At 41.9% G+C, this 19,436-nt stretch overlaps 3 protein-coding genes across 3 annotated transcripts; 2 read left to right on the forward strand and 1 right to left on the reverse strand.

Moving 5' to 3' along the window:
• The first annotated feature begins 4,595 nt into the window (after positions 1 to 4,595).
• On the forward strand, positions 4,596 to 8,738 carry LOC110499786 (mitochondrial-processing peptidase subunit beta). The gene is made up of 13 exons (XM_036957035.2): positions 4,596 to 4,729; positions 5,106 to 5,243; positions 5,332 to 5,418; positions 5,522 to 5,651; positions 5,803 to 6,001; positions 6,409 to 6,488; positions 6,693 to 6,805; positions 7,148 to 7,291; positions 7,377 to 7,537; positions 7,728 to 7,813; positions 7,960 to 8,048; positions 8,168 to 8,243; positions 8,522 to 8,738. The coding sequence occupies exons 1-13, from the start codon at positions 4,628 to 4,630 to the stop codon at positions 8,584 to 8,586; spliced, it is 1,470 nt and encodes a 489-aa protein (XP_036812930.1). The 5' UTR covers positions 4,596 to 4,627; the 3' UTR covers positions 8,587 to 8,738.
• On the reverse strand, positions 8,115 to 14,761 carry LOC110499787 (dnaJ homolog subfamily C member 2). Its single transcript, XM_036957034.2, has 16 exons — positions 14,323 to 14,761; positions 13,574 to 13,764; positions 12,990 to 13,065; positions 12,750 to 12,848; positions 12,059 to 12,281; positions 11,769 to 11,834; positions 11,280 to 11,371; positions 11,036 to 11,157; positions 10,778 to 10,927; positions 10,551 to 10,639; positions 10,387 to 10,456; positions 10,123 to 10,304; positions 9,682 to 9,782; positions 9,484 to 9,594; positions 9,108 to 9,262; positions 8,115 to 8,829 (listed from the first exon to the last, which is right to left on the reverse strand). Exons 1-16 carry the CDS (start codon positions 14,378 to 14,380, stop codon positions 8,761 to 8,763), a joined length of 1,854 nt encoding a protein of 617 aa, XP_036812929.1. The 5' UTR covers positions 14,381 to 14,761; the 3' UTR covers positions 8,115 to 8,760.
• On the forward strand, positions 14,759 to 19,397 carry LOC110499788 (26S proteasome regulatory subunit 7). Its single transcript, XM_036957036.2, has 12 exons — positions 14,759 to 14,923; positions 15,355 to 15,392; positions 15,639 to 15,720; positions 16,021 to 16,120; positions 16,266 to 16,397; positions 16,513 to 16,585; positions 17,119 to 17,214; positions 17,451 to 17,615; positions 17,880 to 17,967; positions 18,203 to 18,405; positions 18,808 to 18,904; positions 19,129 to 19,397. The coding sequence occupies exons 1-12, from the start codon at positions 14,851 to 14,853 to the stop codon at positions 19,284 to 19,286; spliced, it is 1,305 nt and encodes a 434-aa protein (XP_036812931.1). The 5' UTR covers positions 14,759 to 14,850; the 3' UTR covers positions 19,287 to 19,397.
• The last annotated feature ends 39 nt before the right edge of the window (positions 19,398 to 19,436 follow it).

Below are 19,436 nucleotides of genomic sequence, written 5' to 3' on the forward strand. Positions count from 1 at the left end.
AATCATCCTTTCAGTTTTGCTTTAGTAAAACCCTCATTTGAGAGGCAAACGGTACATGAAATGGTGGTTTCACTGCTTGATTTATCTGTATGTAGTGGATAAATTCTCAAAACTGTAACAAGGATCGGTGTTGTCCTGAATTTAACCCCTTCAGACCAACAGGAGATATGTTGAATAATGCGACAATTGTAATACTATGGACATAAAGGACAAAGTTGTGTTTCAAATGTGTCCCATTTTCTGATTTACAGCAATGAACAGCAACAGCTGTAAACAGTATTCAATTAGACTAGTCCTACCCAAGAAAAAGCGGACCACACTTTAGCCTACCTTGAACAACAAGGGGGACATAATAAGAAGACTAGGATTCAATCAGATCCGCAATAACCCAGGTTAGTCTACTTTTTCTCCAATTTTTTTTTATTGGATAACAATAATAGGCTACATTTCAAAACAGGGACATCAGTTGATGAAAATACCACCATCAAAATGTATTAACTATAAATTGGCAGAGTCAAGATATGCAAGGCATTAATATACATGCTCAAGACGACCTCATGCAATATTTGAGGCACAAAAATCTCCATAGTGCTATTACAATTCTGCAAAGGTACTGGAGTTTGATCAGGCTGCCATCTACTGGATATCAGTAGTACGTTCAGGATGCTCCACAGAAAGGCACTAGGCACGAGCCTGCTCTAAATTCTAGACATAGATATTTAGAATTTTAGAATATGTGCGCTTTTATGCGGGTGTATGGGTTTTCCAGCTGTTGTATTAGCTTAAAAGTGTGGGCAAATAAACTTTTTTTTAGGGGTTCTTGGCAGCAGGAAGGCTAGCACTTAAGGGTATTGGGCCAGTAACCAAAAGGTTGCTGGTTCAAATCCCTGAGCCAACTAGGTGAAAAGTATGTCAATGTGCCCTTGAGCAAGGTACTTAGCCCTAGCTGGTCTGGATATATATATATATATATATATAAAAAAAATGTAACCTTTATTTAACTAGGCAATGAGTACAAATTCTTATTGACAATGACAGCCTAGAAACAGTGGGTTAACTGCACCTTGTCAGCTCAGGGATTTAATCCACCAACCTTTTGGTTACTGGCCCAATGCGCTAACCCCTAGGCTACCTGCCGCCCTGCACTAGATCCCTGGAGAAGAGCACCTGTTAAATTAGAAATGTTTTACCTGTGAAGCCTATTGTTATTCTCTGAACTGTGTTATTGTTGACATGGCCAAAAAACGTAAGCATAGATTGGTAACTCTTTTTCAAATTTGGCACACAAAAACTAAAGGCCATGACTACGTTGGTCAAAAAGAATGCCACCGTTATAAGCAGTCTCACTTAAAACCTCATATCCATCGCCCCATTTGACTTAGATACTTAGAAACGTGGAATGTTGGTATCTTTCCTCACGCTGAACAAATTCGCCTCAAGGGCCCATAAGGTCCGTCAGGATAGATTTTCCTCCATGTTGGGAAAATCTTTGGGGGAAAAAAACATATTCTCATGACCCATAAGTACAATTAACACCAAATTTGGCATGTAGGCCCATGGTATATCTCAACTTAATTTTAGATAAGGGATTGGTTAAGAGATGGCTGAGTTATTGATAAATCAGGAAATCAGATTTTAAGTGTCCATTTAAATCCACTACACAATGACCTATCAACATGAAATCTTTAAGGGTCATCAAAGACATTAACAAGATGTACAGCTGAAGTCGGAAGTTTACATACACCTTAGCCAAATACATTTAAACTCAGTTTTTCCAGAATTCCAGACATTTAATTATAGTAAAACATAGGTCAGTTAGGATCACCACTTTATTTTAAGAATGTGAAATGTCAGAAAAATAGTAGAGAGTGACATTATTATTTCTTTCATCACATTCCCAGTGGGTCAGAAGTTTACATTCACTCAATTAGTATTTGGTAGCATTACCTTTAAATTGTTTAACTCAAACATTTCAGGTAGCCTTCCACAAGCTTCCCACAATAAGTTTGGCCCATTCCTCCTGACAGAGCTGGTGTAACGGAGTCATGTTTGTAGGCCTCCTTGCTCGCACACGCTTTTTCAGTTCTGCCAACAAATGTTCTATAGGATTGAGGTCAGGGCTTGTGATGGCCACTCCAATACCTTGACTTTGTTGTCCTTAAGCCATTTTGCCACAACTTTGGAAGTATGCTTGGGATCATTGTCCATTTGGAAGACCAATTTGTAACCAAGCTTTAACTTCCTGACTAATGTCTGGAGATGTTGCTTAAATATATCCACATCTTTTTCCTTTCGCATGAAGCCATCTATTTTATGAAGCGAACCAGTCCCTCCCGCAGCAAAGCACCCCCACAACATGATGCTGCCACCCCCATGCTTCACAGTTGGGATGATGTTCTTCGTCTTGCAAGCCTCCCCCTTTTTCCTCCAAACATAACGATATTCATTATGGCCAAACAGTTCTATTTTTGTTTCAACAGACCAGAGGACATTTAGCCAAAAAGTACGATCTTTGTCCCCATGTGCAGTTGCAAACCATAGTCTGGCTTTTTTTATGGCAGTTTTGGAGCAGTGGCTTCTTCCTTGCTGAGCGGCCTTTCAGGTTATGTCGATATAGGACTCATTTTTACTGTGGATATAGATACTTTTGTACCTGTTTCCTCTAGCATCTTCACAAGGTCCTTTGCTATTATTCCGAGATTCTTTTGCACTTTTCGCACCAAAGTACGTTCATCTCATGGAGACAGAACGTGTCTCCTTCCTGAGCGGGATGACGACTGTGTGGTCCCCATGGTGTTTATACTTGCTTACTATTGTTTGTACAGATGAACGTGGTACCTTCAGGCGTTTGGAAATTGCTCCCAAAGATGAAACTGTTTTTTATCTGAGGTCTTGGCTGATTTCTTTTGATTTTCCCATGATGTCAAGCAAAGTGGCACTGAGTCTGAAGGTAGGCCTTGAAATACATCCACAGGTACACTTCCAATTGACTCAAATGATGTCAATTAGCCTATCAGAAGCTTCTAAAGCCATGACATAATTTTCTGGATTTTTCCAAGCTGTTTAAAAGCACATGCAACTTAGTGTATGTAAACTTCTGACACACTGGAATTGTGATACAGTGAATTACAAGTGAAATAATCTGTCTGTAAACAATTGTTGGAAAAATTACTTGTGTCATGCACAAAGTAGATGTCCTAACCAATTTGTGGAGTGGTTGAAAAACGAGTTTTAATGACTCCAACCTAAGTGTATGTAAACTTCCGACTTCAACTGTACATATTGTACCATATATGCTAATGCTTAAAATACTTTATAAAATCTTCTCATGAACCATAAATCAGATTGACTTCAGATTTTGTATATATATTCTAATGAATTGCCTTAACTAATGGTGTAAGGACTTAACTGTAGTTGTATTTCAGTTTGCACATTACAATCAATACAATTCCTAAACCTTCCCAAATTCACACCACAACACAAGTAACTACTTGATGAACTACTTGATGAACTACTTGATGAACTACTTGATGAACTACTTGATGAACACGCTCAAAGGGATGCACAAGGAGTCAATAGCAAAACAGTTAAAACAACAATTCCAATACCACAAATCATATTCAAACCATATTTGGTATGAGTTTAACAAAATAAGATCACTGCAATATCCCAATAGACTAACGCTGAAATATTTGACAAATCTTAACCCCGGAATAGGTACACTATATATAAACTCAATACATTAAGCAATGACTTTAAGAATGATTACCTGCATTCAAAGATAACCAACCTACAGCACTAGACTAAACTTCACTTGCATCATTCTTGTGGACACTGAGAGATAAACATGGTCATTATTTAACTAAAACAGAGAAAGCAACACCTCGCGGAACAACGCCTCTCCCCTAATTGACCTAGATAGTTTGTGTGTATGCATTGATATGTAGGCTACATGTGCCTTTTTAAAAACTATATGCAGTTTTGTCCTTGAGCTGTTCTTGTCTATTCATGTTCTGTATTATGTCATTCTGTATTATGTTTCATGTTTTGTGTGGACCCCAGGAAGAGTAGCTGCTGCTTTTGCAACAGCTAATGGGGATCCTAATAAAATACCAAATACCAAACTGATCCAATCAAATCAAATTGTATTTGTCAAATGTGCCGAATACAACAGGTGTACAGTGAAATGTTTACTTACAAGCCCTTAACCAACAATGCAGTTTTAAGAAAATACCTAATGAAAGTAATAGATAACAAATCATTAAAGAGCAGCAGTAAATAACAATAGCGGGGCTATATACGGGCGGAACCGGTACAGAGTCAATATGCGGGGGCACCGGTGTTGAGGTAATTGAGGTTATATGTATATGCAGGTAGAGTTATTAAAGTGACTATGTATAGATAATAACAGAGTAGCAGCAGTGTAGAAGTGTGTGTGTGTGTGTGGGGGGGTGGTGGGGGGGAGTGGTAATGAAAATAGTATGGGTGGCCATTTACAAATTTACATTTGTAAATTTATATTTATGAATATGACATTTTACAAATCATAATGACATGGCAAATGCTGGTGGGCGTGTTACATGCTCATTACGGCAGCTCACTGAATAATCGCACTTGCGCAATAGCCATGTCACAAATAATCAACATGGCGACGTCCTTACATCGCCTTACCTCCGCTGGGAGATATCTTGTAAAACGGAATTTATTGAAGACTAATGTCTTAACCAGGGTAAGTCTCGATATCCAGAAGGGTGACCATTTTAGCCTGTAAGCCTTGGTAGAATTATCAATAACAGATACTTAGCTAACTATAGTAGCTAATGCAGAGGGATATCCAGGCAGCATTGCCTGTGTTCTGCATGTCCTGAAGCTTTGATGAAGTAGAAAAATTCCTTCTAGTGATAATTGACTGATAATTGCGTGTGAAATGAGCATACAACTTACTTCAAACCAGTAGCATTATCTAGATATTTTTTTTATAGTCTACACTAGAATAAACTGTAATGCCAGGCCAAGTAAAACTTGCAAATGCTATCAACGTTCTCCTGTAGCTAGCTAGTACCGTTAGTCGCTAATAGTACTCACTTCCACCCTTCTCATTGCAGTCCATTGTTGGTTCACACAGACTATTGGCTACGCAGGCCGCCAACCAAGTGATGTTAAATGTCCCTGAAACCAAGGTTACCACCTTAGAAAATGGACTACGTGTTGCATCTGAGGATTCCGGTCTTTCGACTTGCACAGTGAGTAACAGAGATCCTCCCACTGTTAAGTACAATCTGTCTACTATATGTGTGCTGAAGTCGGATGTCATCAATTGGTGCCTTGCAGGTTGGTCTCTGGATAGATGCAGGGAGTCGTTATGAGAATGAGAGGAACAATGGCACTGCTCATTTCTTGGAACACATGGCTTTCAAGGTTAGATGACAAGTGCTACAACCACTGCAAATCGCAACCAATGTCCATGACCATATTTGTTGCCGTTTGACATGTCTGTTCATCTGTGATGTGCGTCTGGCAGGGTACAAGGAAGCGCTCCCAGCTTGACCTGGAGCTGGAGATTGAAAATATGGGGGCCCATCTGAATGCTTACACCTCGAGGGAGCAGACTGTGTATTACGCCAAAGCATTCACAAAGGACCTTCCCAGAGGTATGACCACTGACTGTAGAGATTTGCTCCACTGTCTTGTCACTGAACTGTGTGTGGCCACAGATGGATAGTGGACATTTTGCTATAAGAAATTAAGAATCTTCGGTGTGGCGGAGACCATTTATAATGCTCCCCCTCCCTTGTTCTCCAGCGGTAGAGATCCTGGCAGACATCATCCAGAACAGCACATTGGGGGGAGCAGAGATCGAGCGAGAGCGAGGGGTCATCCTCCGAGAGATGCAGGAAGTAGAGACCAACCTGCAGGAAGTGGTGTTTGATTACCTCCACGCCACAGCTTATCAAGCCACAGCGTTGGGCAGAACCATCCTGGGCCCTACGGAGAACATCAAGTAGGACTCTCGACTGCCTCAGCTGAGGCCTGGGTTCATTACGGCACAGAATGGGAAATGTTTTGCAACTGAAAACAAAAAAATCTGCATTCCTTATTGGACCAGGAAGCCTAGTCCCACTCGGATACAGTCTGTTTTCTTCCGTTTTGTGCCTAATGAACATAAACCAACTCACAAGAGAACAATGTTACAGAATGTTAACAAATAAATGTACTGTGCAGAACAGGGCATCCGGTTAACTGTATTCATTACCTTTATATCTGCGATGTTGTGAATTGCTCACTACTGACTAATACACCCCTAGACTTGGTTATTCCTGTCAACTACTTAACTGTCATCTCAGACCAGTTTGCTTCATAGAAACCACAGGGGATATGCAGTGACATTTCTGCTGTCTGTGTTTATAGAACAATAAACAGAGGAGACCTTGTTGAATACATCACGACTCACTACAAAGGACCGAGAATAGTGTTGGCTGCTGCTGGGGGTAGGTTTTCTCCTCTTAAAGAGCACCATCCCAACATTTGTGAATATGGCATGCTTATGTTTTGTAGTAATAAAGATGTTTCCAATGACATCAACCAATTAGTAGGCAATGCCTACACAATTGGTCAAAATCACACAATGTACACTGTCATTGACAAATAGCACAAAATATCTTCCAATGATTCTACTGTTGTCTTTTGAACAGGGGTTTCACACAATGAATTGATAGATTTGGCCAAGTACCACTTTGGGAATCTTCCTGCCAGATACAAGGGAGAGGCTCCAACTTTCCCACAATGTGACTTTACTGGAAGTGAGGTGAGATTGAAGGCCCTTAATGTTTATCTCCAACAGGCAAACTTGCTCCCCATGGGCAATTCCATGGTAAGAGTGACACTCAGATTTCACTTTAGAATGTATTTCAAACAACTATGCACAAATAAATGTGCAGATGCAAAGTTGGGTAACAAAATGACAGAAATGGCAAACCGTCATTCTCTTACTTGAACAGTGCTTTTGTTAAATGTTCAAAGTAGTCCTTGTGCATAAAGTTGTATGGTTTGTTTAACTTTTCAGTAGTTGGTTTTTGTTTGTGAAATGAGTCACTTACTGTGGAATTTCCCCTTGTATCTTGGACAATTTGATTTCATTGTTGGATAGATCCGAGTTCGTGATGACAAGATGCCCCTGGCACACATTGCCATTGCTGTGGAAGCAGTGGGCTGGTCGCACCCCGATACCATTCCCCTTATGGTGGCAAACACACTCATCGGCAACTGGGACCGCTCCTTTGGTGGGGGTGTGGTAAGTTCTCATTCATGTTCCCAGGCACCGGGACTCCTTCCAGGTCGATTCCTCCTCTTACAATCTGTGTGTTGACCTTTGCCAGAATCTCTCCAGCAAGCTGGCACAGATGGCATGCCAGGGCAACTTGTGCCACAGCTTCCAGTCTTTCAACACCTGTTACACCGACACAGGCCTGTGGGGACTCTACATGGTGTGTGAGCCTGGCACCATCAACGAGATGATGCACTTCGCCCAGCTGGAATGGTGAGCACAGCTGTCACCTGAGTGGGCAGTCAAACCAAGCTGACCTGGTTATGCTGGAACAGGGCTGAAAAGAAAATCTGACCCAGCATAGTTTGGGTCAGCACGGTAGTGTGAAAGGGGGTTGCCGCTCAGTTCATACTATGACTTCTGTCCAATAAATATGACTGACGTTTACTTTTGTTCACCTCAGGATGTCACTCTGCACTAGCGTTACTGAGAACGAAGTTGCAAGAGCCAAGAACCTCCTCAAGACAAACATGCTTTTGCATCTTGACGGTAAGGCCACGTGATTAGGGTTTGAATTACCAATGGACTTTCAGGGGTACCCACTTATCTGCAGACACATTGACATTTCAATTTATATGGGAGGTATTTAGCCAACCCTGCAAATGATCGTAAAATCAAATGGACCTTTTTTTTAGGATCCACCCCCATCTGTGAGGACATCGGCAGACAGATGCTTTGTTACAGCCGTAGGATCCCTCTGCATGAACTGGAGGCCAGAATTGATGTGAGTGAATGAATGTTTCGACCCCAAACGTAAGCTGTGATTAACATAGCAAAGACACTTGTGGACTGTGTTGGGAAATTGCAGTGTCTTTATTTTAAATATTTTTATGTCCCTCGAAGGCCATAGATGCAAAGACCATCAAGGACGTGTGTACAAAATACATCTATGACAAATCGCCTGCCATCGCAGCAGTCGGTACGTTGTGATTTCTATTGTTATTGAGAACAGATTCTGATTCATTCTGTTTACTTGCATCCCCCCCCCCCTCCAAATTAAGGCTATTAGGGGTCGTCAAACAAAGTTATGCAATTTCAGCTACAAATATACACACTTCATTCGTTGCCAAAACAATACATACAATATTGCACTCAGTCAAGACCTTACCTGTGCTGCTAGGGCAGAACTGATGGTTGACTACCTACAAAACTGGTGTGGTATAAAGAGCATTCAGTACATTTCCCTCTTTTTTTCAGGACCAATTGAGCAGCTCCCAGACTACAACCGAATTCGCAGTGGGATGTACTGGATGAGAACCTGAGAATTGGCGCTCTCTTTAGATACTTAGGAAAGTTAATAACAGCGAGCAGCCAACTGTACAATATATAAACATATCAACTTTTACAGAGTTTAAGTTGTGGTTTCTTTCAATTTTATTATAAAATAAAGACCAACACAATAACGTTAAAACAAGAACATGGGGCTGGTTGTCTTGTCATTTTCTGCTTTTACTGCCAACTTGTTCCTGGGCGGCCTTCTTGGCTTTGACCATCTCCACCAGTTCCTGTAGAGGAGAGAACTAGCTTTAGGCAGGCATTCAATCTGATCAGCAGTAGAGCCCTTTTAAAAGGTCACTTCCCATTGAGTCGACATGTGCGCTATGCAGCGGTTACCGTGAATTCGGGCTCCAAACATTGCCTTTAAAAAAGGTGCAGACTAAACGTGATCAGATTGTATCTCGGCTTTAGAATGCTACAGCGTCAACATGTCATCTAAATTGTACATACAAACAGGGATTGAAACCACACACAGAAGGATTAACAATAACAAGGTCCAGCTTACCTTATATCTCTTCATACAGTCCTTCTTGGTACGTCCGGGCACAGCTGCAGCAATCTTCTCCCACCTCTCTGGGGTGCTGACTGGGTAGGTCTTCAAGGCCTGCTCTAGAAGCTTCTGCTCCTCAGTGGTCCAGGATGCAGTGTTGGCTTCAGCACCTGAAGCAGTGAGAATTGAAGAGGACAGTGAATGGATCACACTAGGAAACATATCCAGAAAGAACCCGTAGTCACTACTACACACCCCCCCCATCCCATATTGCTTAATCAGATCCTCAAGTGTAGAAAGTATGGAGACAGTTACAAAGTACTTTCAGTCATGGGTATAAATCCAGTGGGCTTTTGTGCAAGCAAAAATTACCTACTGAATGACCACTCACCGTCAAATCTCTCAGAGGGCACTGCGTTGTCCACTGTCTGGGGCACGGCTGCATGCTCTTTGTTAAACTTCTCAAAGGCCTTCTTGTTAATCTCATCTTTCTGCCCGGGTTCTGAAAAAGTGGCAAAGTTTCAAACGTGTTTTGCAGAGAATTACACTGACAAAGGCTCCTACATCTGGTGACATGACAGTTGCTCACCAAGCTTTTGTAAGTTCTTGGCTTTGTTGATAACATCTTTGGCCGTCCTTTTGATGCCACTGGTGGAGTGCAAGTTCATGTAGTTGGCAATGACTTCCCATCTACAGGATAGAAACAACGAAAGATGAATCACTTGAAAAGTAAAAGCATGACATCTGCAAGGCCATCTACACCAGCAGTGGAATGTTCCACTTCATGGACAGAACACAGCCAAGTTCATTAGGCAAACATTGCAGATAGAAATGTCATGAATATTGAACTTGTACCATTGTTCAAATGAAAAAGTGTGTTTCCTATGTCAATACAGAAATGTCATGAATAGAGTGGATTCCTTATTCTACATGTAAGAGGCAAGTTCGTTATATGTATTTTTAGGCCCGTTTGTTCTACAGATTTCTACTTCAACATTGTGCCCTGTTGAAAGCAGCCCTGGGAGGGTACCTGGCGTTGGTTCCAGCAGGGAACAAGTTGACTGCTTTGATGAGCAGCGGGAGCTCTTCCTCATTCCAGCCCTTTCCTCCGCCCCCGCCTCCTCCGCTGGCTTGTACGGTAGTGCGGACAGCTTGCCTGGCCTGCACCTCCGCATCCTTCTCCTTTTGCAGCTGGGCATTCACCTCCTGCACCTGTACACACAAAACAATGTCAGTGGTACAGATGGAAGCTGTGTACCATATTTATACCCAGTCATCATGTGGTGCTCTCTACCTGCTTCTCCACCGCTACCTTGCCCTCCTCCTTTGAACCCAATGCCAATCCTTCATTCAGGGATTGCAGACTGGAGAAAGAAAGTGATTCCCACTGTATTGAGTTCAACTCCAGATTTGTATAAAGTATTACCAATAAGGCGAATTTCAATTAATATCCTTTACCTCACAAGCTCCAAACGGTCACAAAGTTTCTCCACATCTTCCATCATTTTCACACTATCAGATTCATTGTCACCAAAGTAATTCCAGTTCTTCAGGGGAAAACAAAACAAGAGGACAGGAAAATACTAAGATGAGTTGGGGTACCTTTAACAGCATTACAATCTTGCACACTAATCAGCAACTGTTCATTAATTCCCTGGAGAGAGGCCACCCCATTCAAGCAGCACCTTGCAAGTTGTCCTCAGTTTCTGCCTCTCTTTCTTGATGGCCTTCTTTTGGATCTCCTTCTCCTTCTTGGCCTGCTGGGCAACCAGTTTGGCCTCCTCTTCCTCCTTCTCTTTGGCCAGCCGTGCAGCATCCAGCTCTGCCTGTCGAGCCTGATACCAACACAGTCAGAAACGCATTGAAATCTACGCAGAAACAATCTGGACACAAAGGAGAGGCAAAAATAAAACAAAATGTATGTTCTAATGTGTCGGACTGACCCGCTCCTTCTCTTCCTGCTCTTTCCTCTTGGCGTCTGCTTTGGCCTTCTTCTCATTCTCCTTTCTGGCCTTCTCATCATCTTTGAATTTCTTTATCCTGGGATCAAGGCTGTAGGCCGTGTCTTTCAACAGAAACGCACCCAAACAGTGTCATTCCATGAACCCATCTGCCAGGTATTTCAGTTGAGTTAGTCATTTTCTATTGTTCATGTAAGAACAGGTATGCATGTCTAGTGGGCCTTACCAACAAGAGTCCGTAGTCTATTCATCTCTTCCTTCTTCCTGGTGGCTCTGGCTGCACGATTCTGCTTTTCAATCCATCTCCTCTCATCACGACTGAATTCAACAGATGAAAGCATACAAATCAGACACTACTGAGAATGGAAGACACAGGCAGCCTAGCGGTTAGAGCTCTGGGCCAGTAACCGAAAGGTCCCTGGTTCGAATCCCTGATCTGACTATTTAAAGAAAAAAAAAAAATAGGTCGATGTGCACTTGAGCAAGGCACTTAACCCTAATTTGCTCCAGGGGGCACTGTACTATGGCTAACCCTGTAAAGCAACACATTCTACTGTACCTGGTGACAATAAAACATCTACAATACATACATATGTGACAGTGCATTCCACGTGGATTGTTTGGATATTACCCACCATGTTCTGATATTACCCACCATGTTCTGATATTACCCACCATGTTCTGATATTACCCACCATGTTCTGATATTACCCACCATTCTGCCTTGTCCTTTTCCTCTTCATCCAAATAAGAAAACTCTCTCCACGAGTCAAAGTTGTACCTTGATTGAGATTATGAAATGGAAACAAATTCACAATTCAAATAAATGAACAAGAAATATCAAATCATTGTGAGAAGTTGCAATACACCGCATGTCTGAAATAAGTTCCATATTCAGAATACTTTGGCTGAAAGAGCAGTAATTCCCTTGTAGTTCATAGTTTAAACTCAAAGGCATTTTCCGCACAATGGCCAATGCTGATGGCCAGTGATGGTCTTACTTACCAAACAGAATAAAAATGATCCACATCCTCAAAAGAGGAATCCATAGTGCCAAGTCTGGGAACGTGTTTTTTAGAAGACCACCGGGCATTTCTCTCAAAAACAGGAGCATACGCCTCAAAGAAGTTCTCTTTGCCTTCGCCCTTTGAAGGCACAGCGTTGTCAAAGGTAGGATCTACACTGTCAAATGCTCTTCGCTTCACAGGATCTGACAGAATCTCTATAGCTGGTATGAGATAAAAACACAAAATATTATTGTTAATAGGAGCTGAAACAGAATGTTTAGCCTCAAATGATAAGAGATAACATCTACTTTATTAGTCCACCAGATAGATATCAGTCTTTTGCATTTATCCAACACCATCCCTCCCGATATACACACACACATTCGGCTGGAGCAGAGGGCAGCTGCAGTGCCCAATGAGCAGTTTAGGGGGTTGAGTTTGTTGCTCAAGGGAACATTGGCAGTAGGTGACACCTAAGATATTGATGCCAGCAACCTTCTGTTAAACAATACTATATTTCATACTATAATCATTGTATTTGTATACAGAGGGAGTACTGTGAGGTATAACACCTATATAAGACAGTTATCCAAAGGGACATACTTTTTTTAGGATGTGCATGTGATCCCTGCAAGATTTGAATAAACCATGACTTTGACATTGCTGACCACGTTTTTCAATGTCCTTACCTTTAGTTATACAGGTGAAGTAGTCACCGTCTCCTTCTACAATCAGCTCTCCCGCAGCTTTCCTTTTGTCAGGGTGATGCTTCAGCACCATCGCCTTGTCTGTTGAAAAACATTACACTTAATATACTGCGGTAAAACAAGCTGCTATTCTAACGAACTCTGGAATTAATGTCAGAGAAACCTTATGGTCAACAAATATAATGTGGTTCAGAAGACAACAGCACACATGGAAATACTCACGGGCAGCTTTGATTTGTTTCTGTGTCGCCTTGTACCTCATATGAGCCAGTCCAAGGACAGCATAGTGATCTTGATTCTGAAAAGAGAAAAGCCAAAGGGGGAAGACATCCTTTACTACGTACTCCCAAAAGTAGAATTCAATACAGTGTTCCTAATGGTTCTGAAGGGAAGTCCCACTGATATAACGTCTAACTCAATGGCAGTCGGTGCTGTTTAAGATGAGGGAGGACGATTTTAATTATGAGCATGGCCTTATTTCTATTACAGCATATTGGATGAGTGCCATTCATATTTCATTCACCCAGCTCAATGTAACGTCAATAGGTGTAGGCTACTACACGATACAACAATTTTTTCCCATACCCATCATGAGGTTGCTACAACAGGTCAAGAGAAGAATTAACGAAGAGTGACCCATTTAATACCGCCTTGCACACTTCTTGCATGCATCTAGCTGATCTAGGGTGTAATTATTAGTCCAACAGTTGCAAACTAGTGTTTCGATTGGACAAATTCAGGTATGTTTATCCCCGTTTCAGTTTAAGAAATTATTTTCAATCGGCAAAATGAATACACCTGACTACCTTCCAGTCTTTGGGGTCCAGTGTTCTCAGCAGGGGGAAATCCTCCAGCTGCAGCTCTTCATCCTCAGATTCCTCAGACAGCTCCTCCTCTTCCTCAAGCTCCTGGAAGGAGGCCGATACATTCCTGTTCCTCCTCTTCAGAAAGGCCTCGAACCACCGACCAACAGGTTCCACCTCGATCTGCACTGAGGCTGAGGAGGGCAACCGTTATACCCTCCATCTGCCTGCAATCTCTCTCTGAGAATAACATTCTGCAACCTACCAAACTTGTTATCAAAACATACATTTTGTATGAGTAAGTGTGAGCTAGGACTGTCAAATATCCTTTAATAAGTTGAGTGTTGTCCTCATTTTTTTTGTAAGTATCACTAAATGTCCACAAATGAACAAACAATTGCCATGGTAAGTGTTATAGCTAGCTATGTGGGGCTACAGTATATGAACAAATCTGTGCAGCATTCAAAACTAAGATTCAGCAACAGCAAACACATGCACAACATAAATGATGTCCCTCTTAGTCATTCAGCTAGTTAGCGTAACGATTTTCATAGACATTAGCGTTAGCTAGCTACAATGATTATATTAACAATATGAATTAAATAACACTTCATACTAGTATGCGATAACTAGCTAACGTTAGCTGTTCTCTGATATACCGGTAGTTAACTAGCATAGTTGATTGCTAGCTAGCTACATGATAGCGAATTGTGTCAGTATCAGCAGTAATTTCACTCTCATTCAATGCTTACCAGCAATGGCATTACAGTAGACGACTGTAACATCCCCTTCTAATGCTTCTATTAGCATATTGGAAAGGTGTGCTATAACATTCAGCTGTGAAATGTATTCAGTTAAATGTTTTCTAAAGTGCGAGTATGTCGCCCGGTTTTTCAGCACACCACATGGGCCTGCTTTTACAAGTGCCTTACTGGGTAGACCTGGCTTACACTCTTATAATTCCGAAATCCCACATAGGATACCTTATATTTAGTTCCTAAATAATAATTTTAAATTTCAGAGACGATCTTCTCACAAACGACTGTTATACTAGTATTAAGTATGTCGCTTAAATATGTTAAGAATATTCATACATTTGAACAGATATTGGTTGTATAAAATATTTATAAAAAACTTATGACAATGGTCGTCAAATAAAGGTCCGACCCCCATTTCCGGTTAATTGTGCACAGCGGAAGTAACAAACCTGCTGTGTAATCCTTGTTGTGCTGAAGCACAAAATCTTCTAGTAAAACTTTATACACAGAATAACATTAGCAATGCCAGATTATTTGGGAGGCGATCAAAGGAAAATCAAAGATGCCAAAGAAGAGGAGGATAAACCTATCAGATGTATGTGATTATATTGTTGAGAACCACTGTTTATTAGCTAGCTTGGTCAGTACGACAGTTAGCTAGGATGGCTAATTTAAGTCATTTAATGTGAATACGTTAACAAAGATAGCTAGTTAATAACAATATGACCTAGATAGGTACTTAACAAAAATCAAACAAGCCACGGTGATATTTACCAGTATGGCTTAATATCATTAGTTATCTAGCCAGGGCTAATGTTAGCTAGCCTTGACTAATGAACAATTTGCCAGTTTTGTTTTGGACACCTAAGTCACAGTGGGTTCTTTAAATTGTTATCAATTATGCCTGGATGTAAAGACAAGCTATTATAATAATAATAATAATAATATTTGCATATTTAATAGCTACGAATTGGTTCTTTGTGAATGTTATGTAAATTCAAATTGAGTTGTATTTTTGCCCTCCAGCTTTGGATGAAGGAGACATTGCCTTATTGAAAACTTATGTAAGTATGAGCTAGTTTATACCTGTACATTAATTGATTGCTATTTTACATCTTGTAGGCCTAACTATAATCATAATGACCCCTGTGATGTTGTCTAATGGTGTAGGGCAGGCCAATTTATTTTCCAGTAATTACCTATTGATTAAAGGTTGATTATCACTGATTTGAAATGTCATTATCTGCTAGAACAACTACATAACATGCAATTCTTTGTGACTGACATCTTTGTATTGCTGATGTGAACAGGGCCAGAGCACTTACTCCAGACAGATTAAGCAAGTGGAAGATGACATCCAAAACCTGCTCAAGAAGATCAATGAACTAACCGGTAGGCAGCAATGTGATTAAATGTAACATCCATGTGCATTATCACTCATTAAACATGTAGTGTATATTGAGTAGGGATTACATTGAGTTTTCAGGTCACAGTTGTAAATGAGAATTTGTTCTCGACTAGCCTACCTGGTTAAATAAAGGTGAAAATAAAAAAATCTACCCTCCCACGATGCTTGAAAATATTTAGAATGTGGCTTTCTTTTCCTTAGTGATAGCAGAACATCTGTTATTTGTTGCTTTCATGTCTGACAGGTAGCGTATGTGCACTAACCTCCGCTATCTAACAATGCAGGCATTAAGGAATCGGACACTGGCCTGGCTCCCCCTGCACTTTGGGATCTGGCTGCAGACAAACAGACTCTGCAGAGCGAGCAGCCACTGCAGGTGGCAAGGTATGGCACACTTCTCAATTTACTGTATCTCACCAACATAATTTAAGACTTAACAGTCTTAAAAAACAATGGATATTTTTTTATTAGGTTTTGTTTTCTAGTTTGAGCTAAACACCCACATGCTTGTTGTATTTTGTTGTGGCAGATGCACAAAGATCATCAATGCTGACTCTGAAGATCCAAAGTACATCATCAATGTGAAGCAGTTTGCCAAGTTTGTGGTGGACCTGAGTGACCAGGTGGCCCCCACTGACATAGAGGAGGGTATGAGAGTCGGGTAAGGATGAAGGGTGATATCTTACTCCCATAGGAATCACGTGTGCCGATGTCCAATATTGCATAGGTACAGTATTATTGTTAGATACTTAAGTATCTTGTGTTTTATCTTTTAGTGTGGACAGAAACAAGTACCAGATCCACATTCCTCTGCCTCCCAAGATTGACCCCACAGTCACTATGATGCAGGTAAGACGTGACACAACCGCTTGATCTCAATTCAAGATCTGTTTCCTCACCTTCATCTGCAACGATTGGAAAAGTACTTGATGGGTGAAAACAATATGGTGGAAGCTCATCGATTAGGTTGGCTTTCACCCGGTCAGCGCTTTCAGATCAGTGCAATGAAGGCCAACATCTGTTTTGAGAAAGGGGTTTTATTCATTAGGGCACACAGTAGCAAAACTTTTTGCAACAGAAAAAATACATGTTTCTTCTTGTTCAAGTTCTGGGGTGTAATCATTAGCCCAAAACATTTTTGCTACTGAAACTGTTTACTGCAAACTGGAAATTATTTGAAACAGAGTTTCTATTGGACAAATTCAGGTAGGTCCCTCCCCCTTTGGTTCAGTTTGGTTCCTAGTGAATACACCTCAAGTAGTGCCTCCCTGCTTGGTGCTTAATGTTTACAACCATGGCCTGAAATAAGGATGCTTGTCAAAGTATTGTAGCTACCTGAACTAACAGCAATGTCTCTCCCTGTCTCTGTTCCTGTCTACTAGGTGGAGGAGAAGCCTGATGTGACCTACAGTGACGTGGGTGGATGTAAAGAGCAGATTGAGAAGCTCAGGGAGGTTGTGGAGACCCCACTGCTCCATGTAAGTGTCTCAATTTGTCATTTATAATCACTCTACCGAATATCACAAAATATGTATAAACTATACATTCGTGACATTTAAATGAGAAGGTATCAATAAGGCAATAAAGACATGGGTGAGTGCCCTCAGATTTCCTGCATTTGTGGCAGGGTTATTAGACATCTTGTACACTTAAAACATATTAGATCCTTTGTACCTCTGCTTATGTCTCCTCTCGTTGTCTGTTCTGCTTTCAGCCCGAGAGGTTTGTCAACCTGGGTATTGAGCCCCCGAAGGGGGTTCTGCTGTTCGGCCCACCTGGTACAGGTAAAACCCTGTGTGCCAGAGCCGTGGCCAACCGCACCGATGCCTGCTTCATCAGGGTCATCGGCTCAGAGCTGGTCCAGAAATATGTGGGAGAGGTGAGTCACATTGGTGGAGGGTGAAGTTGCCCCTAGACATTGATCTTGGGTCAGTTTAGAATTTCCCCCAATAATGGTTAGGGTCAGAGGATGGGAAGCTGATCCTAGATCTGTATATAGGGTAAACTTCAACCCAGAGCTAGTCACAATCAAGTTGTATTTGAATAGATTTGAGAACTCAGGATGATGGAGAATTAACTCAGGAATGTGGTCCTGAATTGGTGTAAGCTTACCTTGTTCTCTGTACTTGTTTCTCTTCCTCAGGGTGCCAGAATGGTGCGGGAGCTTTTCGAGATGGCCAGAACCAAGAAGGCATGTCTCATCTTCTTCGATGAAATTGACGCTATTGGAGGTCAGCACTTAAAAAATAATAACTTGTGTACTGATTTAAATGCAAGACAACTCTTTAAAATAACACATATATGCATTTCACAAGAAGTGGTAGTAAGTAGCCTTGTCCGAGCCAGAACAACCCATAGGGCAGGAGGCAGCTTGACGTGCACAGGGTGCTCTCATCTTGTCACCAGAAATAGTAGCCCTGTCTGGTTGTGCCTCGAATTCCATGTGGGTTGTGTCTTGTCTTGTAGGGGCCCGTTTTGATGACGGTGCCGGTGGGGACAATGAGGTCCAGAGGACCATGCTGGAGCTCATCAACCAGCTGGACGGCTTCGACCCCAGGGGGAACATCAAGGTCCTGATGGCCACCAACCGGCCCGACACCCTGGACCCAGCCCTCATGAGGCCCGGGCGACTGGACAGGAAGATTGAGTTCAGCCTGCCAGACCTGGAGGTTAATACCATGTCTGATTAGAACGGGAGTAACTCTGACCTCTGACTCCAGTCCCTAATGGCACCCTATTCCCTTTGGATCCTGGTCTAAAGTAGTGCACTATATTAGGGAACAGGGTGCAATTTGGCTGGTCAAAAGTAGTGCGCTATATTAGGGAAGAGGGTTCCATTTGGCTGGTCAAAAGTAGTGCACTATATTAGGGAACAGGGTGCCATTTGGAACGTAGCCTGACTCCTTCCTGACTTGGTGAATATGCAGAGGAATAGCTTACATAGGTGGTAATAAAAAATGCATGAGTAGCGAATGAAGTTAGCTGCCAACAATTATTCCTACTGGATGAATAGTGAAGATATGAATGTAGAGTGGCCTGGCAGTGTGGTAAAGAATTAGGTGTTGTTTCAGGGTCGTACTCACATCTTCAAGATCCATGCCCGCTCCATGAGCGTGGAGAGAGACATCCGCTTCGAGCTGCTGGCTCGTCTCTGTCCCAACAGCACAGGTAAGATGACCCAACACCGTGTTGTTCCGGTGATGCGACACAAGGGGGCACCACTATTTTTAGTAACTGACATGTATAAAGGCTGTGTTGGAATTCTCTACCCTGCACTCTCTACTGCAGCCCAATGACTGGCTCCAACCATGTAGCCCACACCCTGTTAAGACATATTTGGGATGCAAGGTAGTCAATCTGAAACAATCACACCGTTTGTTTTGTCCTATCAGGTGCCGAGATTCGCAGCGTGTGCACGGAGGCGGGTATGTTCGCCATCCGCGCCCGCCGGAAGATCGCCACTGAGAAGGACTTCCTGGAGGCGGTCAACAAGGTCATCAAGTCCTACGCCAAGTTCAGCGCCACCCCAAGATACATGACCTACAACTAAACAGCGCCGTCTGCATCTGGGGTTGTTTCCCAAGAGGCTGGGGAGGAGAGTCGATGCTCATTTTCTGTCATTAAACATTACCTACACAATTAAAGTTTATTCCAGTTTGGACATTTTCTAGTTTTCATTCAATTACACATTGACCTGTAC

Source organism: Oncorhynchus mykiss, chromosome 21 (assembly GCF_057628025.1).
Source record: "Oncorhynchus mykiss isolate SJ-2025 chromosome 21, ASM5762802v1, whole genome shotgun sequence".
NCBI classification, from domain to species: domain Eukaryota; kingdom Metazoa; phylum Chordata; class Actinopteri; order Salmoniformes; family Salmonidae; genus Oncorhynchus; species Oncorhynchus mykiss.

Excerpts from the sequence above, each read along its gene's own strand:
- LOC110499786 (XM_036957035.2), top strand. The coding sequence starts at position 4,628 with ATGTCACAAATAATCAACATGGCGACGTCCTTACATCGCCTTACCTCC. Across the intron at positions 4,730-5,105 it reads AGACTAATGTCTTAACCAGG|TCCATTGTTGGTTCACACAG; the intron begins GTAAGTCTCGAT and ends TTCTCATTGCAG. Across the intron at positions 7,814-7,959 it reads CATGCTTTTGCATCTTGACG|GATCCACCCCCATCTGTGAG; the intron begins GTAAGGCCACGT and ends CCTTTTTTTTAG.
- LOC110499787 (XM_036957034.2), bottom strand. The coding sequence starts at position 14,380 with ATGCTAATAGAAGCATTAGAAGGGGATGTTACAGTCGTCTACTGTAAT. Across the intron at positions 12,282-12,749 it reads CTTCACCTGTATAACTAAAG|CTATAGAGATTCTGTCAGAT; the intron begins GTAAGGACATTG and ends ATCTCATACCAG. Across the intron at positions 11,835-12,058 it reads GATCATTTTTATTCTGTTTG|GTACAACTTTGACTCGTGGA; the intron begins GTAAGTAAGACC and ends ATCTCAATCAAG.
- LOC110499788 (XM_036957036.2), top strand. The coding sequence starts at position 14,851 with ATGCCAGATTATTTGGGAGGCGATCAAAGGAAAATCAAAGATGCCAAA. Across the intron at positions 15,393-15,638 it reads TTGCCTTATTGAAAACTTAT|GGCCAGAGCACTTACTCCAG; the intron begins GTAAGTATGAGC and ends TGATGTGAACAG. Across the intron at positions 15,721-16,020 it reads GAAGATCAATGAACTAACCG|GCATTAAGGAATCGGACACT; the intron begins GTAGGCAGCAAT and ends CTAACAATGCAG.